Raw genomic sequence first — 25,934 nt, 5'->3', positions numbered from 1 at the left:
ATCGGGTGATAGTCGTCGGAGAAGAAATCGAAGCAACTCCCTTGTCAAGAAAAAATAGCTCCGTCAATTCCGGCTTCTACCTGTTGGCGGCACTTTTCAAACAGTCTGGGGAAATGGATGGAGAAGGAAACAAGTACCCTGGAATTGAACGCAACAGTTGACCTTTGTTGGCTCTTGACAGCCGGCGGGGGCCAGTGCCCAAACAAACGTCTGGTAGTCCTTCGTTGACGACCATCCCGCCTGCGGAAAAAAGAAGCGTTTGCGGCGGCGTATTTGGACAAAAGCGTCGCGGCGGCGGGTGCTCGGTACCTTGAAGAGGCCGACCCAGTCGCCGCTGGTCCAGGTGTGACCTGAGCTGAGCGTGTAATGGCAGTCCACTCTGCTTTGAGGGAAATAACTGCGGGCCACATTTCGGAACTCCACCGCTGCTTCCGTTTCCATGGCAACGTAACACAAAGGCACTGTGTTTGCACAGGAAGGGAAGCGGCGTGAGAAGAAGGCGGCGGCGTTCCCTTTCACATCAAGGACAGACAGCACAACTTAAAAGCTCCGTGGCCATCTGACATATTGGTCGGCGGGCGAGCTATTTTGGTCGGCACAACACGAACGCCGCAAGGTGTCTGCGTGGGGTCGGGCCTTCAGCACGTGCCAGCTGCTGTGAGCCCCCCCTCCACACGAGTTTTCCCATCCTGCTTGTTAGAACTTCCACATGGACTTTAAAAAGGAGTCACCATGTTTGTCTTTCCTTCTTTTTCTAGACACATTGCAAATAGTATCTCGAAACATAGCAAATAGGGATTGAAGGAAGTTCTCACGGTTGAGACACCAAATGACACAAATAGCGTGGACAACGTGACACATGTCCACATGCAGCCTGCTTGCAAGCGTTCACGTGACACAGGAGACGCAGGATGGAGGCAGTCTCGAGGCCCCGCAAGAGTGCGCTCAACTTTGAAGGAGCTCCAAACAGCGCTCAAAAGCGCATTTCACACGAATACTGCGGCTCGTCATGGATCTTGGTTATTCTAATTCCACCCGCGTGACAATAACAATCACCATGGGCATCAAAGCGCGTCTGCGCGCCGATCGTGCGTCTTTTTTATTTGCACACCGTCCTCACCTTTAACCGCCTCCACTTGTCAATGTGGCTCGTTCGATGCCGTAAGACGCACCGTGAGCGCAGATAACCGCGCGCGTCGCTCTGCTTTGACTTGGTTGCTCCACGGCACGACCCGACCTCAAGAAAGAATAACAAAAAGCAGCGCAAGCGTGACAGCTTTCAGCTTCATCCGAGCGCTTGTGGAAATTGTAGTTTGATAGCTCGCTGCGGCGCCGCTCACTATCCGCTTTTGGACTACAAATCCCACAATGCAAGTACAGTTGTTGAGGTCACGTGTGGTGTAACCTGAAGCTTGCCTTTCTGTTTTTTTTTGCCTGCGGAAGGCAACTTGTTTTGCGTGCGAGCCCTTTAAAGTAACCTTGTCTTTGTTTGACTTTTATTTGAGCGACGATTCTCACGTCGTTCTCTAGTGGAAACCTCCAAAGATGTGAACACTGTCAAAATATTTTCCAACCACACGCCAATTCGGTCACAGTAAAAATCTTAATGCATTTGAGAAGGCTGTTGAATTCTTGTAATTTTTTCGTAGCTTTCAAATAAAAGTTACAAATGGGGAGGACTTTGAAGAAATTCTTGATAGGTGCACAAAAGCTTTGTGAGAAATTTTCGATACGCTCACTCACTCCAGCAGATGATGTTTTTACCATACCGCTGCTGCCCAGCAGATGGCAGTATACTATTTTGTGACCCAAATACTTGATGGGGGGAAAAACATAAATGACCTGGTCGGGTTGCAAGACAAGTCTCAAGTTGAATCCTTGATTTTAATTTACTTCGTGTTTTACTTAAATAGTAAAAAGGCTTCTTGCTGATGTCTCTTTGAAAACTAAAATGGTGTGACACATATTCCCAATTCCTGTATATTAGCATTCTGGTAGAGTCCAATGAGAAACTAAAAAAAAAAAACATATGAGAGAAAATTTTGCCTCTGCACCCACTAATGCATACAGCCGTACGTTCCGCCGTGAAGGAGGAAATTACGTTAAAAAGTCATGTAACCCCGCATCACTAACCTCATCTTAAATAATGTTGGTAATTTATAATTATAGTTATTGGTGTTCTCATCCAGTTTATAGCCTGCTTATTTATCTCTGCTCAACGAGCAGTCAATCCAGTCACACAGTACTTTTACTCCTCCTCAATTAGTAAGTCCAGTTTGGCTAATTTAGTCTGCTCAAGACGCTATAAGGACGCTTGGAGTAATTTTATGTCGATGGACAGTCGATGTTTAGTCCCCATAAATTGTGTTTAAGTGGATTAATAGTGTGCAGTCTCCATGTGAGCGAGTGCTAGCACTCTGTGCAATGGGATAATTAAATAGTTTGAACTGCCATGACTAGCTGATGCCTTTGCGGGCTGCCTTGATTGTATTTGTGTGTTTGCTGGAGATTTTTACTATGTTGTCGTTTTAATGCCCCTTTCTGTTCGGGAGAATTGCTTTGACTTTTAAATGATAAGAACGTGTGCCGTTAGGTGGATTGTGCGAGTAATTTGTGGACTGATTGTCCATACAACGGCTTGCTCTTGTTCTGGCAGCTTGCTGTTATGCTTCCTCTGACTGTCGTAAACGCCGCCGCGCACACACATATATAACACACACACATGCACGTTTAAGCATTAGATTAGACAAAAAACAGTTATGGCACCTAAATCCAAGTATGCTGTTTATCAGTGGCAGCACTAGCGCGCGCAGCGATTTAATTCCTCTTGTCTGTTGATTTTATTTTCGTATTTTTATGGTATTTATTTCCAACCTGGCCTGGAATTCTTCTCGATATAAGAAAACGGTGTAGCCCCCGAGTACCACTGCAGTTTCATTACCTGGGGTGGTCATTGTGAATATAGCTTACCACATGTCTCATTCAAAGGGAATGGCAGGTATGTGTCACCGGCCATAAATTGCACATTGCCTGGAGCCGTAATCAGTTGCCAAGGAAACCTCAAATGGGATTATGACCTTCTGTTGTGCCTAACCGTTACGTTTGTCAACATCCGAGAGAAAAACATTAACGTTTATGTCCGTCAGCGGTTTGTTCCCTCGTTGTTTTGACTCCAGTGTTCTTTTTCCGGTCGCTTGCTTCGATATAGGACGGGTGACGCGATCGCTGAGAGCGTTTTTGACGAAAGGCCGGCGTCCGACGGCAAACAAAGGCGTCGGGCGGGCGTCGGAGCGGAGTGCCTCCGAGTCTGGGGCGGCGTAGGGAGGGAGGGAGCAAATGGAGAAAAGGGGGACGGAGGTATTTAGTATGCACGGCCAAGCGGCCCCATCTGCTTAGCGCAGCAGTCCCTGTCGTATAACTGTCTGCAGGCCGTGGGCCACATAAAGAATGTCTCAGATTTGATGTAATTCCGCAAAATTAATGACAGCTTTACTCGCTATGGGCCGTGAGGGAATGATTAGTGTTTGATCGTCCATCTGATCAGTTCCCCTGGCTGGGTGTGCGGGGAGGCGCCGCTTATATGCCACCATTCTGCCGCTGGCCACCACTCACACACACGGTCCCAGGTGGTTGCAGGTCCTGTTCCCCAACTTCCCCAAAAGCGAGCAAGTCCCGTCACAACACGGATGAACGGCCCGAGAAAGAGAACTCGGAGGTCACGCTCTGACCTTTTACAAGAGATGCTTGACTGCGCCTCCGATTGGAATCGGGTATTATTTTTTTTCGACGAGACGGGGAATGGATCGGGGATTTGAGAGAGCAAATTGATCGGGCGATGGAGTTGGGCGAGTGGAATTCCTGTCCTCTTTTAGTGCCCCCCCCCCCCACCCCGTCCCTTTCCTCCTCCTGGGTTGGCGCGTTTACAAGCGATCGGGGCATTCTGTTTTACAAGTGAGCCCGGTGCGTCTCGGTGTGCTAGCGACATTAAAATTGAACCCGCCTTATCTGCGCCAAGCACGAGGCTTTACATCAGAGCCTGTCATGCCGCTGCCATGAGGCTCCTGTGACTTTTTATGTAATGTTGTGCAGTCAAAAACCCAGCGGACGACTAAAGGCAACTGATAGATAAACAAGTGATTGAAGACATGGATGTCGGGTCGGAGAACCGACGTGTGGGAGGGGGCGGGGCCGAGCGGCACCGGCGTTCGCCGATTGTTAACGAGGCCAAAGCTGACACGCGACAGGCGGCCAAATCAAATCTCATCAATGCTTGTAAACAGTGCGATGGGGTCGGGACGATTTTGTGCTGAGTTGCATATGGCCGAGCAAATCTCCCATCTGACCATTAGCGGCGAGCGAGCGAATCGGCTTCGGGCGCTTGCGTTGGCGCCAACACAGATTGCGGGACAGACTGCACGGCTGCAATGTTTTTGTCTAATCGTCCAGGCCGTTAGAACAAATGACAACGTTTGAGTCAACAAACAAGCTCACGCATCTGTTTGATGCGAGGCCCGTTCCAGTTCATTTGCGTCGTCATCCGGGCTCGGGTTGTCCTCTCGCACGTCGTCCGTTCCCTCCTGGAGCGGAATGCTCTCATCTCTTTTCTTCCTGCCCTCCCTTCCCCCCACTGCTCACTTCAGGTTTTTATATTTTTGGCTGAGCTGAGGACCTTTCTTAGTGCGGTGACCTTTCTGGTTTTAAATGAAGCCCCACTGCGGCATGTCTCTCTTCATAGGCCGCCAGTTACGAGCCTATAGAGAACCGCAAAAAAATAATGATTCTGATGAAATGGCCCTCTTTAAAAAGCTCGTCCAAATTCCTCCTTTACAATTTGGTCGAGCCGTGCTCGCCGTGAATATTCACACTCATCAGAAAGATCGTTGAGAGCGACGCGCGAAGCTGTCTCCTGGTGCGCCGTCGCTTCAAACGTCACGTGACGCATTGTGAGGGCCAGACCGGTTTTCCTCCTTGAGGGGTCCGCAACCTGCGGCTCCAGGGCCACGTGCGGCTCTTTCATCCTTTTGCTGTGACTCTCTGTCTTTTGGAAAAGAAGGACTCACTCGTGCCCGTTCGCAAATCACATGAGCCGGGTTGAGTCAATATTTGAATTGGATTGAATTGCAGATATATTTATATAGTTATATATTTATATATCTATATATTTATATATTATATTATATTTATGTATTTGTATTTATTTATATTTATATATATTTATATATTTATAAAGATATATTTATTGACATATATTATTTTGCAGAGATTTGTTTTTTTGATAATGAGTGAAAGAATCCTCAAGGCATGACTTGGTGTTTACTTGAATTTTTTTTTTTTTTTAAACAGTTGCCGGCCGGTGAGCTCAGTCTTGGAAAAAGCGCTTTGTTTATTTCTCTAGCTGGAGATGACTATCTCCTTTCCACCTTGTCCATATTTGTCTTTGTGTTGCTCTTGCACAATGTGAAGCTGAAGAATCATGCAGCCAAGCTCCACCTAACGTGGCGCTAGCTGCCCGAAATACCCCAAATGGAATGCGTTGCCGCTCTGTCTGCACGCTTGTTGTTCAGCAGAACCTCCATAAAAGTGCATATCCAGCAGGCAGGCAACGGCAATTACACACAATGATCCCACTAATTAAGCGTTCCTCGGCTGCTTTTGTGACTCATGGGGGAAACATGCCCATCATGCCCCTGCGGACGTAAATGCTTTTGCGTACAAAGGCGGTCTTCGCCGATTGCTTCTCCGTCTCTGTTGTTCTTGGAAATGTGTTCAAAAGTGTCTGAGCAGGTTCTCTTGGACCAGCAATGGGGACGGACTGCGGAAGGTTCTCGGCTTGCTCTCTCGGCCACTTGACAGTGAAATGCTCAACTGTTGTTCTTCAAGCGATCAACAAGATCGTGGAGCCCAGAGTCGAAAAGATTTCACCATTCTTGAAAAAAAAATGTAGTAAAAAAAATAAAAATGGAAAGGCTTTGGTCCCGTGAGCCCCCCCTCAAACAAATTTGTCACGCTTTGGTTGGCAGCCAATCAAGTTGCTTGTGTTCATACCCACAACGACGCAAACTGCCTTTTTCGGCTTGCACCCCTGTGAAAAGTCAGAGACCCGAGCTCGCGACCCGAAATTGGATCCCTTTGTATTCAAGTCCAAAACTAATTTCAACGTGTTTTTCATTCTCGATGTTCATTTGGAAATTCAATTTTTGCAAAACATCTTGACAGTCCCAAAGAGCAAATTTCTTCTTGAAGAAGCGTAACATTCTGTTCCGAAATGAAAAGCGCGCGTATTAATTTGACGCAAATCTCCGCTCCTGTCACGACACAAAAATGGCCGTGCAATTGCTTTTCCAGCGTGCAGACGACAAATGTGCTGGTTTGATTAAATCGAGGCTCGCTCTTTACTAGCGAGGTCAAGTTCACCCGAGGCTTCTTGAATATGAATTAGCCAGCCAGCAGTTGATGTCACCTCGACCAAAGTGTCGCGGTTGTGCTAAGGTGCACGCTCGGCGTATCCTTGGTAACTGGCATGAATTATGGACGCTCCCCGTTAAAACATGTTTGGTATTACCCCATTCCAGGGTGTGTCTTCCTTGGCTGTCTTTGATTCACTGATCTCACCAGACTGGTCCCCACCCCCCCGCCCCCTGCCACACTCTAGTCCCCAGGGATGTCCGTCTGGGATCTGCCAGGCTCATCAGCGGAGACAAGGAGGCGGCTAACTGGGAGCCTGTATTTGGCTGTAAATCTGTCCAGGTTGGGAGGTGTTCCTGGGGTGGCCCCGCCCCCACCCGAAAACCTGACGTCACTCGGCCAACGTCACCGGATTGCCCTGACTTCAAAGTTGCAATCTTACTTTTGGCTAGTGCGCATTGTTGCTCTTCTAATTCCCTGCTTCAGGTTTAAAAAAAAAAAAAAAAAAAGTACTGAAATGATGCCACAGTACATGTAAAAAATGGCGCTGCAACAGATGACGCTTGATGCTTTGTGATGTGGTGATTAAGCGTTGATGAGAGTCAGTTACTGCCGTTGAACATATGGCGGCGTGCGCGTGCACGCGCATCATTTGGGCTTCCAAAAAGTCATCGGCGGGCGGCAGCCTCTTCTCGGCTGCAATGCGGCGGCGGCGGCGGGGCACTTCTCTCCCCAGCGCCGGCCCGATACTATTCCGTACACATAGAGGCTGCGCCCTCCCTCTCCTTATCTGAGAAATAAGCATTTTTACAGAGTTTGAGCCGTAAAAGGAGAGGAGCAGATAGCCCATAAATCTAACCATAAAATCGTTAAGTTGTCAGAGGTGCCATCAGCCATCAATCGTGTGCGGCAAGCTGATGAAGGGGAAATAGGTGATAAAAAACAGCATTTTAGGGAAATTATGTCCAGTCTTCCATTTGCGAAGTGCTGCAGTCGCATCGCGGCAGAATCTTAATCACTTTGCCAGTGTGGCCAGGGACTGCATGTTCTTGGTGTGACGGCGAGGATGAGCACAGCGTGGCAGGAGGGGAGGGGGGCAGGGGACGAGGGGGTTTGGGCTGGGGGCAGTGTTGGAGAACATTATACAACTAGCATAAATCACTTGTGCACAAGCGTTTTCCTCCATTTCTTCTCTGTAGGATGTTCTCCTCTCTGCTGTGCTCTCCTCTCTGCTCGGCTCTTTTCTCCCCTCATCTCCTTGGTGGACTTCCACCTCCTCATTTGCATTCCCACCGCTTCTCACTTTTGCAGCCATCCCTCTCTGGCCCCTCCCCCACGTTTCCATTCTTTTCTAGCCATGAAGCTCTCGTGGTCACACTCCTCCTCCTCCTCCTCCTCCTCCTCCTCCTCCTCCTCCTCCTCCTCCTCCTCCTCCTCCTCCTCCTCCTATTCTCCATCCATCTCAACTTCATTTCCAGCCTGGTTTGTTTACATGCTTTCTATATTGATCGGCCTTTTTGTAGCCTTGCGGGGATTTACAATCCCCCGTCCGTCCATCCGTCCGTCCCTGGGACTGTATTAGCAAACCTCACAATTGACTTGTCTCTCGGAGATGCGCCGCAACGAGCTCGGGCACGCGCTCTCCAAATCAAATCAAATGCCATCAGAGCAGGCATCTTATTGCACGATTTTTATCAGTGTGACAGGCTTATTTCTCTAATCGGGAATCTTGGTCCTGAAAAAGCATCACAAAGGACATTTATTTGGAATCTCAGTGCTCAAGTGCACTTTTAAATGAACCCACCGAAATCCTAACTAACACTTGACAAGGTTCAGAGGGAAAACAAATCTTTTTTTTTTCTCGTAATCCAACATTAATTTGCATGGTGTCGCCTAGGCGCCATTAAGGTTTGGTGACGTCAGGTGACAAATGACGCACGTTTTCACTTCGTGCGGCCTTTTCCAAAGTGTCATTTGCTTCCATTTATCAGGTGTTAAGAAGCACAAAAGTCTCTCTGCTGTGAAAAGACACACTGCTGTATTTCTCACCTCAAATGGAGGAGAAGCTATTGATTGACTAGTTAGGGTTGTCGTGCGTTTATGAAGCCAGGAAGGCCTTTCTTTCTTTCTTTTTTTCTTCTTCTTCTTTCTGTACCGGTACCGGGCACCTACGGGAAGAATGTGTGACTTGGCGCCGGACCTTGCTTAACTCGAGGTTGCTTTGGTCCGAGATGCTCTCTGGGAGCTTAGTGCTGCCGCTCCGCGGAGTCTTGTCAGGGGCTCTGCTGCCACCTTTAGTTTGGCCGCGGTACTGCATGTTGTGCTCATTTGCGCGGTGTCACTTTTGGGGCTACTCGGCAGTGAAGTCACATAGCATGTGTTTGTGACAGAGGGGAGTTTAATAGCACGTCTAACCTTACCGTCTTACAGCGAGCGGAGCCGTCAACATGCAAGCTTTATGTGAAACACCCTGACACGCAGATATACTGCCCAGCTGGCTGCCCTGATTTTTTTTTTCCCCCATCCAAGTCATCATTTCATAGCTGACACCATCTTTTCTGCTCTTTTTTTTATTTGTTTATCCATCCATCCATTTTCTGAACCGCTTAGTCCCCACGGGGGTCGCGGGCGTGCTGGAGCCTATCCCAGCTGTCATCGGGCAGTAGGCGGGGGACACCCTGAACTGGTTGCCAGCCAATCGCAGGGCACACAGAGACAGACAACCAATCGCACTCGCACTCACACCTAGGGACAATTTGGAGTCTTCAATCGGCCTACCAAGCATGTTTTTAGAATGTGGGAGGAAACCGGAGTGCCCGGAGAAAACCCACGCGGGCCCGGGGAGAACATGCAAACTCCACACAGGGAGGGCCGGAGGTGGAATCGAACCCACACCCTCCTAACTGTGAGGCAGACGTGCTACCCAGTGCGCCACCGAGCCGCCCTTATTTGTTTATTTGGATTGATATTTTTTTCTCATCGGATCAAACTAGACACATATTGAAAAAACTGAGGTGAAGATTTGAATTGGGGGTTTTCAAATATTTGCCCCCACCCCTCCCCGTCAGGTTGAGGAATGAAGCCAAAATATCAGACGCGTGTCTTCCACATGCAAATTACTGCTGCATTTACGAACTTATCACTACATGAACAACTTTACAACAAATATATCCAGTACTGTGTGCCGTAAATACAATGTGTAAATGAAACCCTCTTTTGCATGCACATTTTAAAGGTGGTCATCCGAGTCTAGAATATTCTTGGCCGAAAAGTTGCCCAGTTAGGTTCTGATGACATTTGATTTTTTTCTAGACATAAATACAGTGGGAAAGCCACTTTTTTTCCCCCTCTCAGCTTTTGTTGCGCGTGTACATCTCCCAAAAGGCTCACATATCTGTCCAAAAGTTTCTTGTATTCACACAACTAAGGTTACTTTTCTTCTTATTTTTTTTCTTCGACGCGCGTCCTAAGGCTTGTCTCCTTTTTTTTTCCTGTTATGTTTTCTTGCTAGGGAGTGGTCATTGGCGTTGACGTGTTAGTGTAATGACAAGTGCATCTGCCAGGGGGCAGTCGAGCACACGCCTGAAGACAGCAGGCGCGTCTTGCAAGGACAGCTGCACGTCACGTCACTTTCCGCAGCCTCGGAGGCTTTTCCTTTCAGATGAAATCTCAGCTAATTGAAATTGTTGTCATTCTTTTTGTTAAGATGACCAATTTTTTCCTTTCTTTTTTTTTTTGGACTTGTCCGGATAATTTCGAGACGTTGGTTGCTCCGTGAAAATACTACAATTATAGGCTTTGGTGGTTTATATCCCTATTAATGTTCACTACACAAGCATTAAATCATGTCTGATATTCCATTCTGAGGTCGGAGGAGGCAAAGTGAAGGATGGAGTGGAGATGAACGAGTGCCAATGTGCAGGCAGTAAAACAACGTTCAGCATGCAAAAAGTTTAAACGGCGTACATAAAAAGAACATTGACAGAATACACACTCCAAAGTTAGCGCAACACTTCCACTTCATCCCTCCCTCCATTCTCTAAGCCGCTTATCCTCATTGAATTCAAAATGTAAACTTGTCATATTCTGCCTATAAAATTGTTCAAAAAAAAGGAATTCATGAATTTCATACTACTCTTTTCACTGCTGCCCTTTACGAGCAAAATTGGATCCACGGTTGTTATTGTCTGCTTGAATAATGGTGCGGCACTAAATGTCTTATGGAATATTCACAGAATACTTTTTTTACTCATAAATAATCAACTAAATCTTACCCAACTGCTATTTGATGGATAATGTGTCCCCCATCTTTCTATCTGTATCTAGCTAGCTAGCTAGCTAGCTTGTTATCTAGCTCAGAGTTTATGTAAAAAATAATATCCATCCGAACCCCTTTATCCTCAGATACATTTTTATTTGATTAAATGGATACGTGTGTGTGTATAAAACATATATGTAAACCACGTATGTATATTTCCATATATGGTCGAGTATATCATTTCATTCTCTCCTCACTTGGGTGTGCTGGAGCCTATCAAAGCTGTAATATTGTTTGTTTAATTCTTCTCTCCAAGCACGTTGGGTGTTGGTGTAATTCAAGTTTATGAGCTTTTTTTTTTTTTCCTTCAACGCTCCTACAATTCTGCTTGTACAGTATATCCCGCTTTAGCGCGGCCGACATGTTGCTTTTAAGATCGTTTTTCAAGCCCAGTTGTGTTTCCTCGGCCCCTCCATAGTAGATGAGTCATGATTTTTTTTTTTTTTTTTTTTTTGGAGCAACTACGTTAAAAGGAACACCTGTAACTCGACGCATAGAGCTCGAATGACGTTATGACTCACGGGGCGGCGGGCGGACGCACGGCTAAACGGTTGGCGTGCAAACCTGTCGTCCGTGCATTCGGACACCCTCTGAATGGAGGCCATTTTGCTTTTGCCTCACGTTTGCACAGTCGTGGGATTGTGTAGGTGGCGGCGGCGGGGGATGGGCGCACCGCTGCGGTTACCGCCAACGCTCCTGTTCATGTTTTAGTCGTTCTGCAGCCTCTTGGCCGGAAGAGCCGTTCACTCAAAAGCGTTTGAGCACCCTCAGGTCTTTGCAGTGATTTACTGCCTATTTGGACATCTGCAAAGAGCTTTTGCACCTTGAAATTATCGCCCCATCTTTCGCTCTCGATCCTTTTCTGCAGTAGTAAACCTCTGGGAATGCGCAGACACGCAATCGCGGCCTCACCTTGAAGTTATCCAAGCTGGAGCAGGCGGTGTCACCTTCTCTCGCAATCAGCCGCCGCTCCACCTTACCTCATCTCGCCATCGGGTCTCGGGCTCGCCCCTCCGAACCGCGCCCCCTCTCGTCATGTCCGTCAGATTTAATATGCGCCGCCTCTGCTCCCGTGTCTTTTAACCCACCTCTTGCTCACCAGCTGGACACATCAATCGTCCTGACAGGTGCTGGTGGCTCGCTCCATACTGGGCAGTGGCCCAAAAAGGAAAGAGTCCCGGATGGCACCGCTTGACCCGAGGCCACAAGAAATCGGGGCCATCGTGCACGTGCGTCTAACAAAACGATTGACAGGAATGGTTGATGAGCAAGTTACGTTCCCTCGACGAGTTGCCTTTAGGTTGCACGCGTCGGCCATTACCGTTGCGAGTGGCACCGCCTGCGGCCCTCTCAGCTCCGAAAAGCCCCACCGGCATCAATCCGTGGACGGGAGGTCCGAGCATATCTGGTATGCGGCGTCCAGGAGGCACGCAGACAGATAATTGCGGGCCAGAATCCGTCCACCGTGGCAGACTTTCAAGTGCTCGTTTGCCTTTGAGAGTTTTACACCCCAAGTGGCTGAATAGCCCCGGGGAAGCGAGGTCTTCATTGATTTATTGCTCGCCCTTAAGTCTTTGTTTCTTCACACCACGAAGAAGTCAGTGTCGCTCACAACTGATATTTGGCCTGCGCTTCAACGCAGGAGTCGGACGACGGGGATTGCTTAATTTTTTGGCCATCCCAAATATGGTCGTCTCGTGTTCGCATTTACTGGATTTCATCACAGATGGATACGTCTGCTCAATTCTCCGGTGGCTCTGTTTTATTGCAAAATGTTGAGCAATTCAAAGTGTTGAAATCGACTCCTGTCTTGGATGATGCCATCTTAATAACCCCTTTTCTTGGTTTTTCTGAGAAGCCGTGGCTTGGGAGATGTGAGGAGTTTTTGCCGCCAACACAGCGCTAATAGCCTAGCTTAGAGCGGACCACACCGCAAGAAAAGGCACAGAGGCGGCGCTGTCCGTTTTTTTTTTGTCATCGACGAGTCCAAATATTTTGTCAAATGGCCGACATCAGAGAATAGATCAAAACTATTGCGGCTAATCTATTGCAAGAAATAACCAAGGCGCAACACATCCATCCATCATACACTCGGCGCCGTTCGAATGTTTTGAATCGAGCTAAAATTAGCGCTGGAAATGTGTCCGTTGTTGTTTGAAAGTATGTGAAGCCCCAGCCAGCGGCCTTTATTTTCCAGCACAATAAATGCCCAGATGTCAGGAGTACCTCGCAGATTGGCTAAGAATCACAAATAAGGAAAAACAAAATGGCAGTTAGCATCCGTGGCTAATAGGCGCCCCGCCCCCAATATTTGACCGTTTCGCAATATCATTGCGTAATGATGAATGTTTGAATTAACGATGATTGCGCAAATGTCAGCTAGCGCCGGTCTGCTAGACGCCGTCTAGTTGCAGCCCTTTCCTCCATTTGCTCACAAGTGGACGGCAAGCCATGCAGCCTTTTTGAGGCTCCGCCTACCTGAGCAAGTATGTCCTCAAAGGCCAGCAGCAAGCACTTTTGTGGTCTAATTAAAAGGCGTTTTTTTTTCTTCTCCCCCCCCCCCCCTTTCCTCCCTTTCGCTAGGTCTTTATGACAATGCTGTGCAGCGGCTACACATGCGCATTTCTTCACAGGGGCTAAAGGGAAATGTGCTTTTGGGAGTTTGCAAACATATTTTTTAAGTTTGTGTTAAACTTATAATCATATTAATATAATATCTAGTATTAGAGTGCACGTGTGGATTGGTGGGGGGCGAGGAATGTGCAGACAAACTGCATGAACTTGTTTTCTTCAAAGTGTTGTGGAATAGGCCCGGATAGGGAGTACCGGAGGAGATCATCTCAAGGTCGGTTAGGAACAAGAACAACAGCACATCTATGAGACCGGCCTTCGAGGGAAAAACCCAACTGTCTGACCTCAGCGACACCTGGACCGGGGAGGAGATGGCCATCGACCAATCATCTCACAATATTTTGCATGCTTTAATATTCATATTGTGTTTCTTTAAAACTGGGCAACCCGGAAGAATGTGTCGTCTTTTGGTGGTCACAAAAACGCACGAGTTTTAGTGTGAGGGACCCGGGACCCAGGCCTGTATTAGTGCGCTTTGTCAGGAATAAATAATTGGTAAATTTGGTCTGATTGATCTACTGGTCTTCTCTTTGACAGAACGAACTTGCAAAATTGTTAGGTGCGCCAGTGTGTGGATTAGGACATAGCAATTTATGTGTTAAGTGTTGATCGCAATTTGGAGTCAGATCAATAACTAGAATCCGTAACCTAACAATTTCTTGGTGACCGCGGACGTGATGTCAAGAGAAGGGTAATTGACAACTCGTGGTCTTTAGCCAAGACACCGGACAGTGTCAGGGACACTGTCTTCCGGTCGGCGAACCGTTTGGAATAAGCGCACAACGTTGAGCTGGTACGACGTTTCCTAAACCCTGAGCTCATCACCGATAAGGTAAGCAGAATACCTGTTACTATAAGTCGAAATGCTGCAAATTGAAAGAGGAAATTTAAGAGGAGACTGTCGTTCAGATCAAATAAGGTGTGCATGAAGTTAAGATACATACGGTGAATAAGTTTGGAACTTACGTGTGTAACGTGTACGGTAAAGTCAGGGACTTACGCGTACTACTGATAGGTCAGGGACCTAGTGCTTCGTCGTGGCGGACAAGGGTGCGGTGACGATCGTATTCAAATAGCTGGGGTTAATAAAGAGATCCCCGAGGGGAAGTGAGGCCTCCTCAAAAAATATCCGGTGGTAACAGTTCCTCCTGTGAGAGATCAGACCGCTAAAACATCCAAAATGAACCAAATTGGGGGGAGAGAGAGTGTGCGCGCAGAGGATCCTCATGAGTGGGTGTGTATATGAGTGTGTGTGAGTGATGTGTGTTCTATGGAAGAATGGTGTGTTTAAGTTAAGTTGGTTAGAGAAACTAAGATGAGCAAGGTGTGGCAGTAGAGAAAATAAGGTGTGTGACAGAAAGTTACTAGAACGGTGGCTTGATAGGATGAGAATAAGAGACAACAAATGTTGTGTAGAAGACATTGAAAGATGTCGAATGTGAACATGGTGAAGGGCGCAACAGCAAAGTTGGCCTGCCCTTTGAGAGGTTGAGACTGATGGGCGAGCCTGCACTCGCGCGTAGTCGCGGGTCTGGGCTGTATGCGTGGGCCTGTGCTATGCTCGCGCGGGCGGTGGGCCGGCATCATGATTGTTGCAGGAAATGGCCAGCCTGTAACCAGTCAACATTGATGCCGCGACCCTCTCGCACGGGGGGTGCTGTAGCCCGGGCGGGGCAGGGACAGTGTGAGTTTCTCAGTGAATGTTTGAAGCAGTGAGATTGAAGGAATGTATATGCTGATGTGGAAGCGCAAATTGTGAGTGGTATTGACCGATAGAAAGTGGCAAAGAAGCTACATGAGAGATGGATTGTGCGTGCGTGCGTGCGTGCGTATGCGTGTGTGTGTGTGTGTGTGTGTGTGTGTGTGTACGTGCGGTTGTGTGCGCGCTCGGTGTGTGCGTTTATGTGCACACCCTGTGTGCTGCATCCACACAGTGTGAGGAGGAAGACGGCATGGATCAGAGAATGTTCAAGAAAGGGGGGCTAACTCGTAAATAATGAGGAGCTATTGGGAGTAATCTGTTTGTCCTTTCTTTAAGGTTAGGTTAGGTTAGCAACACGAGCGATTTAGAGGTTCAAAAGAAAGACAGTTAAAAGAAAAAAACATTTTTGATTTGGACAATGGCAGGCTAACAAGAGCATGAGAAAGAAGGGTAGAGAAAGCGGTGAAAATAGACAAGGAAAGAAATGAATACAAGGGCATTTATCCATCTTTGCATGATGTGACACACCCGAGTGCCCCGAAACTCGGAGTGAGCTATGTTGGACCGCCGCCGTACGGCGACCCCGGAGTAATGGATCCGGTGGTGACGTTGGGTGGTAGGATGGTAGTGGATGTCGAGGGCGAAGGCGAAAGGGCGGATCAGAGTATTGTACAGTTGATTGAACAAGCAGTAAATAAAGAGAGGCGACGGGCCCGGGAGGGGGACACATCCCGCGTGGACACATCCCGCGTGGACACCTCCACCCCCGGTCCGAGCCCTCAACCGTCCAATATGACAAAAGGAGAAAGCTGGCATAGACTTACTGCCGAGAATGAGGAGCTAAAAAAGAAAATTGATCAAGCCGATGAGCAGCGTAGACAGGAAGCGCAGATGTTAAAATGGGCAACAGAGAGAGAGAGAAAGAGAGAGAGAGAGAGAGAGAGAGAGAGAGAGAGACACGGAGAAAATATAATTTGCGGAGTGGTCAGGGACAGATGACACAGGCCGAGGTGCAGAAAAATGAATTGATGTGTCCGCTGGTGACCACATCGGGCGGTCAGCACTACGAGCCCATGGTGCTCCGTGATGTGACCACGATAATGGAAAATATGCCCCCACTTCACAGAGGAGGCAAGGTGTGGCTGAACAAATTTTTGGCTCTGATGAGTGGGCAGAGCTGTACACTCGGTGACATGCGCCAGATGTTGGCAGGAGCATGCTCCCTGGTGCAACTGCAGACAACTGAGGAAGCAGCAGGCACAGCGAGACTGGGGAGGGAGGTGCCCTTGCCACAAGTAGCAGCGCCCCTGTTTGAAAACATTAAATTGACTTTCCCACAACCCACCGATCTGGCCCCCACTATGTTTCCTTATGATGTGAAAATGTCACCTGCACAACATTATGTAACATGTGTGGAGAGTTGGATTGAAACCACAGGTCGACATCCGGCTCTCACGCACGAGGCAGAGGTGCTCTTCCGAACGGCGCTGCTGGATGGACTTCCGCCAGATGTGAAGAAGCAGCTAATGTCAGATCCTGACATTCTGGTTTGTGCCGAAGAACGATTTAAACGTCATCTTTTGCATCACTGCAGAATGTTCACTGAGTCACAAGCTAAAGTTGAAAACGAGACAGACGCATTATCTAAACAGTTGTTGAAATTACAGTTGGCAAAAATGCATGGTGAAGCTAAACAGTCTAAATCACAGAAAAAGGAAATGCAAATGTCACAGGCTCTTCAGGTGGTGGGGCGCGGAAGGGGCCAGTTCCGGGGCGGATACAGAGGGAGTGCACCTGCTTACCCGGGGAGGGCAGCATACAAACCCCATTCGCCCAACGCATGTTTCATCTGCGGCGAAACCGACCACTGGGCAAAAGAATGCCCACAGTATCGACCGCGCGGAGCCACCCGCCCACAAACGCACGGAGGTCAGTACTACCAACATGATGATCTCTGGTGTGGACAATTTGAATAGGGCTGCCCAGGGAGCCAGGAAAGCAGTGGCCCGGCGGAGCCAATGCTTCATGTGACAGTGGAAAGAAAAACCTGTGAAGATGCTGGTGGACACAGGAGCAACTTATTCATCAATAAACACTGCCCTTCCTGTATCCTCACTGTCAAAGAAAACAACAACTTTAGTCGGCTTCTCGGGACAACCACGTACTCTGCCTTTTACCAAACCACTTGAAACTGTGATCACCCGGACAGGGTGTAGACTGTGGTACAAATACATCCATTCCACAGACACTCCGATCAATTTGATGGGAAGGGACTTGCTGTCAGCCGTTCAAGCCAGAATTCTGTGTGGGCCAAAGGGAGTGATTATTCAATTTCCAGATGGCATCAGCATCCAGTGCTCACAGCAGCTACAACAACATGGTCAGTGGCTGATGGCGCCCCTACCGGCAGAAGCAGAAACTGCAACCATCTACTGGGCCAGGCTGGAGCCAGAGACCCCTGCTGGTGGCGGTGTGTTCTCGACCTACCTAATGTGGAAGCCTGGATCTGCTCACTGGCGCCATACCACCCACCTGTTGATCCTTTGCATTGCACTCTATTTTATGACCGAAAAAGTGATGATGTATATCGGGATTTGTTTGAAGAAATTGAAGGGCACATGTGGGATTTAACTTCATCGTGCATTTTGATTGGTAAAGAGGGAGTCGCAGCGGCAACTGAATTGACATATGAACAAATGCAGTGGTTCAAAATGACAGAGAAAGGGGTGCCACACATTTCGCTGGCTCTTGCCCCAGGACACGAGGCCAGACAATTGGGCTCAATGGTCAAGCAGTTGTTGCAACAGACCGATTGGCGGAAAACTCACATTCCTAATTTGTACTGGTCTAAGTCTCAGAATGCATACCAAATTAAACAACCCATGGCAGACACAGGATTGCTGGAGGAGATTATGGTGTCCCGCACACACGGTAGGGAGTTAACTGATCATGAGGACGCTGAAGTAATGCTGGCGGCCTTGCCCGACACACTGTGGTCCCAGGGTCCATTTGATGTCGGGTTTTGTCATTCGGTGGCCCCTATTGATCTCCAAATGGATGAGACGCAGCCTATCAAACGGCCTCAATATCGTTGGCCGAAAGAGGCGGACCAAGGCATGGAAGACACTCTGTGTGGCCTCTGGGACGCAGGGGTGTTGGAAGTGTCCGACGGCCAAATCGCACTCCTTGCTGTGGCGTTACCAAACTGGGTGGAGCTCGGGTCAAGGTGGACAGGAGCTTCATTGTGCACTGAGTTTGACAGAACTGAGGAGATTTGATAAAAATTGAATAATGCGTAGAGCTACAGAGAAAAGCATCATAGTCAGAGATTGAACAGATTTGGATAAAACAAATAGGCTAAAACGGTAAGAAACAAGAGCGAGATCTGATATTTTGGCTCGTCAGGCTTAAGAAGTAGAAGTCGAGTTAGATACATTTTAGAATAGGACATTTGGACTAAAGTGGATTCGGTCAAGAGGAACAGGGGCATTTTGGCATTTTAACAGGGATTGACAGCAAGGGAGATTGAGGATAGAAGATCTGGACAGCAATGACGTAAATTACATTAAAAACTGCCCATTCTAGGGAGAGGTGCTGGATGGTGTGACAGGCAGGATTTTTAGGAAGAGAAAAAGGGGCGAGTTAGACTCGCCAAGAGGGGCAATAAAGAGAAGCAGACTGAGAAACATATTTGAGCTAGACAACAGGAAAAAGGGGGAGAGCCAAATGATGATGTAAAAATCCAGAGGGAATAGTCGGACCCATCTTTATTGAATTTAATTAGGATAATTAATAGAGATCGAGTTTGTAGGAGCAATCTGAGGTTATGGAGGCTCCCCTGACACGCGGGTCCCACAGTCGTCTCCCCCCCAGATAGACATATATGACAATTTGCGATGAATCTGATGGGCGAGTTTATGGAAAATTGAATTGGAGATTTTACAATAGGTCATGTTGACAAGTATGTCCAAATGTGAAGAGTTACTATTAGGAGTCAATGTTTGCCTGCACACTAACATACTAACTTTGCTTAGTGTGGGAGGAGAGCTGAGTGATAGAGACGGATGTGTGTGTCTGCGAGTGTGTGGATGGGTGTGTGCGCATGTGATCATCTATGACTGTGTGTGCGCAGTATGATTGGCCAGAGAGGTCTGAAGTTGGGGTGATGTGTTTGCAATTGAGGATAAAATTCCTCTCACCTGAAGGGGTGGTACAGACTGGAGGGTCTGGAACTGGTAAATGATGAGTTCTGACCGGAACCATGGCTCAATGATCAAATCAGGGGCACCATCGACAACAAAACGATGTGATGGAGAAGGCCCATTTCAGTGATATGGTCAGACAAGACAGAACTAGTATCGAACAGCAAGACTTTGGACGATTTGACGTGTGACGACTTTGAGCTCACCCGACGGGGTGACGGACTAGGTGGACAGTGACCAATTGTTTGACGCTTGAACGTCTTTGCGACAATAGCACGCTCTGCTTTGTTTTTCTGTGTGACTTGATTTTTTTTTTTTTTTTTTTTTTTTTTTTTTTTTTTTTTTTTTGCAGCATCAGCCACCAGCCAAGGAGCGGATTGCGCGTTGCTTGCGTAACTTGTTTTCATTCTTGCAGGTTGTCGATTGCATTCGTGGAAAGTTTGTGTTGGATTTACAAGAATATGTTAACCCTTGCCCTTTTGGTTTTTATGATGAACTTGTTGATGACGTGGTTTTCAGGACATGATCCGCGGGCGCCAGGATTCATTTTATGACTGTTTTAATTTTGATACTTGATGTCAGTTTTTGTGTGTACAAATGTCCACTGTCAGCCGGGCTATAAGCTCACTGACAGGAGTGCGATGATTTTTGTTTGTGTTGCCGAGTGTGTGTGGTGGACAGTCAAGTTTCAAGGACTTGGGGTGATGGTCCCGGGGCCCAGATGGTAACTAGAGGTTCCGCGGGCCTGGCTACAATGAGTGTGGTGATGAGAGGGGACGCTTTGCAGGTTCCTTTTGATACGTAATGACACATTGGGTGAATGTGTCAAAAGGGGGGAGTGGTAAAATAGAAATGGGTGAGTAGGTTTCAATTTGTAATTGTGATATACAAAGTTTTTTTTTCCAAATTCACTTGCTTTCAAGCTTTAACAGGACATGCCAGAATTCACCCAGCAATGATGGAAGGAGCAGAGGAAGACCAGTGACATCTGGTTGTGGTGTGGAGATGACAAATTATAGGATCGCTTGCCGAAGAATGCATCAGGTATCTGTGCCCTCGTGTCGTTGATAATGCCTGTGGTGGTTGTCCCCATTGAAATACAGAATCTCAATTGGAACCTGGAGTCCCCACTGGCGGGGCTCCTGAAGCGAGCCAAAAGAGACATTTTGCCCCCGTGGTTGAGCGACGACGATCCAACATATATTGACACTATAGGAGTGCCCCGGGGTGTGCCAGATAAGTATAAACTCGTTAATCAAGTGTCCTCGGGATTCGAAAGTATCTTCCTATGGATCACCCCCAATAAAAATGTAGACCGTATTAATTACGTTCATTACAATGTCCAACGGCTGGGTAATTATACAGCTGAATCATTCGCCGCAGTTCATGAACAATTGGCTGCAACGTCGTTAATGGCGTTCCAAAATAGAATTGCGTTGGACATGCTATTAGCTAAGGAACATGGTGTGTGTGGAATGTTTGGTGATGCATGTTGTACTTTCATCCCAAACAACACGGCACCAGGAGGCCGACTGACCAGGGCGTTGGAAGGACTGAGGACACTGAACAAAAAGATGAAAGATCATTCAGGCGTACACACCGATATTTGGTCTGATTGGATGAAAACGTTCGGAAGCTGGAAAGGCCTCATCATGTCTGTGCTTGTTGCTGTAGCTATTTTTATTACAATTATGATTTTATGCGATTGTTGTTGTATTCCATGTATTAGGTCACTCACTGTCCGGTTGATCGAGAAAACCGTTGGCCCGTTGCCACCGATGGGCCAATATGCCCTGGTGACTCAACATGAGCAGCGGGGGGAAGGAAGGATCGACAGCGCGCTGGTAGCTGTTTGCTAGGGTAACGGGTGATGACCTCATAAATGAGGTCATGAGAGGGAATAAAGGGAAATGTGCTTTTGGGAGTTTGCAAACATATTTTTTAAGTTTGTGTTAAACTTATAATCATATTAATATAATATCTAGTATTAGAGTGCACGTGTGGATTGGTGGGGGGCGAGGAATGTGCAGACAAACTGCATGAACTTGTTTTCTTCAAAGTGTTGTGGAATAGGCCCGGATAGGGAGTACCGGAGGAGATCATCTCAAGGTCGGTTAGGAACAAGAACAACAGCACATCTATGAGACCGGCCTTCGAGGGAAAAACCCAACTGTCTGACCTCAGCGACACCTGGACCGGGGAGGAGATGGCCATCGACCAATCATCTCACAATATTTTGCATGCTTTAATATTCATATTGTGTTTCTTTAAAACTGGGCAACCCGGAAGAATGTGTCGTCTTTTGGTGGTCACAAAAACGCACGAGTTTTAGTGTGAGGGACCCGGGACCCAGGCCTGTATTAGTGCGCTTTGTCAGGAATAAATAATTGGTAAATTTGGTCTGATTGATCTACTGGTCTTCTCTTTGACAGAACGAACTTGCAAAATTGTTAGGTGCGCCAGTGTGTGGATTAGGACATAGCAATTTATGTGTTAAGTGTTGATCGCAATTTGGAGTCAGATCAATAACTAGAATCCGTAACCTAACAGGGCGCATTACTGCCCCAGACATGGGCGTGTGCTCAAGCAGACGTGGAAAAGCCACCCAAATGAAAGCAATGAAAGTCTTGACGAGTGTTTTTACTTAACCATCTAAAAGTGGCATCACAAATGATCCAGCCTCATTTTTACTTCATTTTATTTCAAAGCCGAGCGTAAACAATCTTCCCAGCAAAAGGAAGAATCGGACTCAATTGCGTCGCTAAATTTAAATGGATTGTCACTTTGGTTTTAACTTCCTCGAGACTAGAATTAATAGGAGCGCAAATTTTGAAACACAAATGCCCGTCAATTGTAAGAATTCAGCAAAAAAATCACGTGTGCATTTCCTCTCCGACCTCTGACCTCGAGGCTGGCCGGCCATGGCAAACGTGGCCAGCCGTTGCCATTCAACCCGATTTGAAGTATGAATGCGTATTTGCTCAGCTCTCCTCTTAATTACGCCGGGCTGTCAAAGTGCAAGGTAAAAAGTGTTTCTTTTTCACGAGCTCGCTCGGTAGACAACTCTGTTTTGAGGCCGGGAACAAAGGTGACAAACAACAAACAAATGGGAATGAAAACCTAACCTCGAATTTTATCACCTCCTCGGCGGGGGCGATAAAGTCCCAATGATGTCATCTCTGCCGGTCACCGCGGTAAACGGCGTGCGTGTGTGCGTGCGTGCGTGCGGCAATCCGCCTCCGGTTACTCCGGTTGGTCGCTCAATCTTTACAAACTGCTGGATTCATCGCACAACTCACGCAGCATTTCTCACGTTCCCTTCAAAACTTTTTGGTTTTTTGCCTAGCAACAACGTGAGATTTCTTAAAGGCACTAAAAAAAATACTACAAATTCAAAATATGTTCTGAGAAATTTCATTTGGCCTATTTTATTCTTTATCCTCACTATAAACCGGAAAAGTCACTCGTGATCACTTTGCCTTTCCGACCGAAGCCTTTGTCTACTGCCACGTTTACAGGTCTGTGTGTGTGTGTGTGTGTGTCCTGCTTCAGTCAGACTGCTGAGAAGCAAATCTTGAATTGTCATTCATAACGGATTTAATTTTGAATTTGTTTTCATGTAAAGGCGCAAAAGGAGATGCAAATTATTATGAGTAAATTGTTTTTGTACTGAGTCTAATACATTAAAAAAAATAATATATATATATATATATATATATATATATATATATATATATATATTTTTTTTTTAGGGCTCTACTCCACCATTTATTCAGCCAATTTAAGATAATTATAGAAGGAAAAAAAGAATAAAATAACTCGTATTAAAGTATACAATATTAGTTCTTTTAATCTTTTTTTTATCATTTTGATTGTCATAATTAAAATGTATTTTTTTGTATTGTTGCCAATCAAGTATGTTTTCCCTTCTGAGCACAAATCTAATAATTATTAATCATTTTGAACTTGAAATGATACTTTTTCAAATCTCATTTCAAGACAGAAGACGCTTTTCTTTCAGCATGGCCTTACCAAATCGTCCAGACTTTTACAGTAGATGAACCCTGAGAAAAAGAAATCTGCAGCTTCACCAAAAGACAAAAAATATACAATTTATGCTGCAAATCATTTCCCATGAAAATGTTTTCCATTTCCAAGGTCCAGTCGGCAGGGGGTGGCTGGCTTTCTCACAAACTGAGTGAGCATTCGGGCAGGCGGCTAGTAAAGGCGGCGGCCGGGCCGAGCCGTGCCGAGCCGAGCGGGGGGGCGACATTCTCGCCGAATCTTACGAGCAACATTATTAGCCGCTGGCAGGAAATGGAAATCTCTTAAGACGCTACAATCAGTTCATGATGTCTCAAGATGAACATCTCATTTCATTTGATCACTTCGCCTCACACCATCGAGTCCAGTTTTCCTCAATTAGCTTGTTGGCCTTTTGGATGTCGTTGCTGAGCTCAGCCTGTATCTGGTGGATTTTTTTTTTTTTTTGAGGGGCGTGGGATGTATTTGTATTATGTTTCCCGAGCAGTTTATATTTTACATCAGGGGTTTTGTCCAAGGGACCACCATTATAACCTACTGGGGAATCACTGCTTTTTCATTTTGCCTCTGTACATTTATTTTGTGAATCTCAGCTACATTTGACATAATTTGGATAGGTAAATGATTCAGAAAATTAGCTGGAAAATTCATCAAGTCCAAACAAGAAAGTAATTTTATTTTTAAAAATGTTACAATTATTTTCCCTTTCCAATTTTGTGGACCACATGCAGTACCACCTCGGACCACAGGAGGGCCGCGGACCACCGGTTGACAATCACTGTTTTACACTATGACATTGCATCCCATTTAATGATTAGAAAAACTTTTCTTACCAAAATATGGAATGCTCATTGCACTAAATTTGAAATGGAAGATTTAGCAGGCTGACGTGCGAGTCATGCCTGGGCTCCGTGCCGTTTATATTTTGTCTGTACACACACCGTCGCTGGCGGAAATGCCCCTGACCTCCGTCACAGCAACACAACTCTGCTCCTCCGTCACTTTGTGTTACGGTTGACCCCCCCTCCACAAAAAAAACTGAATACTGACATTGAAAGATCATCATGAGGGTTAACGCAAAAGTCTGAGGCAACTCTCACACATCGGATGTGAAGATATTTTGCTCCCAATCTATAAATGTCAGCTTTCTGCTTGTAAGAGAAGATCACGAACCTGCTACCGAACCCGCTAGCGAACACGCTAGCGAACCAGCCAGCCAGTTTTTTTTCCTGATAGCTTGAGCACATTTTTTTTCTCACTATTGGCTATTTTTGCAAAAATCTTGAACCGAATTTACAAAATTTTCCAAAATCTTGTCTTGACAAAGCGAATAAGTCTTGATTAGCTCCTCAAACTTTTATATTTTAGTTAAACAATGAGCATAAGTTAGCATTCTGCGCTAACTCGCGGTAGGAATGACTAAGGCCTTTTACTTTTTGTGCTAAGGCGGCTTGAATACTTTTGGCGCAATCCTGCAAGGATCCAAATTTCAAAATATTTATGGTTGTGTTTTCTGTAAGCACCAAAACAAATAGTTGTTTCCATGTCACAGTCATCCGGTGGGAGAATAATTCTGGCCGTATTTCACCAAATAAGAGCAGCTTGCAGATTGACAACGGTTGTCCTCCAAGAGTGAAAAACGATCCAGCGAGACGTACCTTGCCAAACAAAGGGAGGAAGACGCACTTTGGAGGAACAGGAAGAATCTAAATTCTTGACACAAGCAGAGGAAAAGCTACCCTCAATGTTTTTATTTTTCACTATCGTAGCTGTCCAAAGAATTTTTTTTTCTCCGCATTTGCCGAATGTTTCCATTTTGTATTCGGGCTGGAGAGCTCCAACACTTATTGAAATTGGAAACTAGAAATTGTTGACGACAAGCAAGTTGTCTCCTCCCAAACAATTTTTGGCGTCTATCTTGAAGTTGGAGGACCTTGCAAGGAACGCCAGCAGCAAAATATTTTCTTGAATTACCCATGCTAAATTTTTTGCCTTTTTTTATTTTCTTTCACTATTCACACATTGCAGCCGTTTCACTGCTACTTGAAACTTGTCCGCGCAGCAAATACAAATAAAGTTCCTTTTTTTTTTTTTTGACGAGGTTAGATTGGCGCTTTTTTTTAGCACGCCGTTGCACGTTGAGACGCTAATTTTGCACAACGCCGTTTCCAATAAAGGCCAAAGTCAAGCCACCGTCACATTCCGTCCGTCTGTTTTTTGCTTGTCTACAGATGTGAGACGCTATCGAAAGCAAAACGGTGAAAGGGGGCCTGACCTCAGCTCGCATCGAATTCGCTCCGGCAAGGGAACGCAGCGGTTGAATGTTAATGAGGCGCAGCTGCGCAAAATGAATTATTGATTATGATGCCACTGATTTTATTTTGAGGCATAATTTTGCTGTAAAAAATTGCACGTGTGGTGACATTTTGTAATTCATGACATTATTGATCCTCCCAAAGAAAAACTACTACCTTCAGCTTTGCTTCAACTTACACGTCAAGCAGTCTCGTTCTTTTTCTTTTTTTTTTTTTTTCATATTTTCCTGTGTCAATCCGCGGAATTATATTTTAGTGCTGTAAAAAATGGAGTGTGGCTACACTAACTGTGGATATAAAATACATTTCTAAATGTC

General features: G+C 46.4%; 1 protein-coding gene and 1 long non-coding RNA gene across 3 annotated transcripts in view; one reads left to right on the top strand and one right to left on the bottom strand.

The window, feature by feature from the left end:
- calcoco1a (calcium binding and coiled-coil domain 1a) overlaps window positions 1-1,282 on the bottom strand; it is an 8,481-nt gene extending 7,199 nt beyond the window's left edge. Inside the window, 3 exon segments of the mRNA XM_049752975.1 lie at window positions 138-240; window positions 310-461; window positions 1,121-1,282. Coding sequence (XP_049608932.1) covers window positions 138-240; window positions 310-441 — 235 coding nt within the window. The 5' untranslated portion in view covers window positions 442-461; window positions 1,121-1,282.
- LOC125988140 (uncharacterized) overlaps window positions 1-25,934 on the top strand; it is a 27,351-nt gene extending 1,417 nt beyond the window's left edge. The window contains exon 3 of one of the 2 annotated variants that reach the window (XR_007488231.2): window positions 25,534-25,934. This is a non-coding gene — a long non-coding RNA (uncharacterized lncRNA). Of the gene's footprint in view, window positions 1-9,916; window positions 10,700-25,533 lie in introns of those variants that run through there. The other variant, XR_007488232.2, reaches the window with a different exon arrangement.

Source organism: Syngnathus scovelli, chromosome 2, assembly GCF_024217435.2.
Source record: "Syngnathus scovelli strain Florida chromosome 2, RoL_Ssco_1.2, whole genome shotgun sequence".
In the NCBI taxonomy this organism is placed as follows: domain Eukaryota; kingdom Metazoa; phylum Chordata; class Actinopteri; order Syngnathiformes; family Syngnathidae; genus Syngnathus; species Syngnathus scovelli.
The sequence above is the reverse complement of the archived record's forward strand: the minus strand, read 5'-3'. Positions and strand labels throughout refer to the sequence as shown.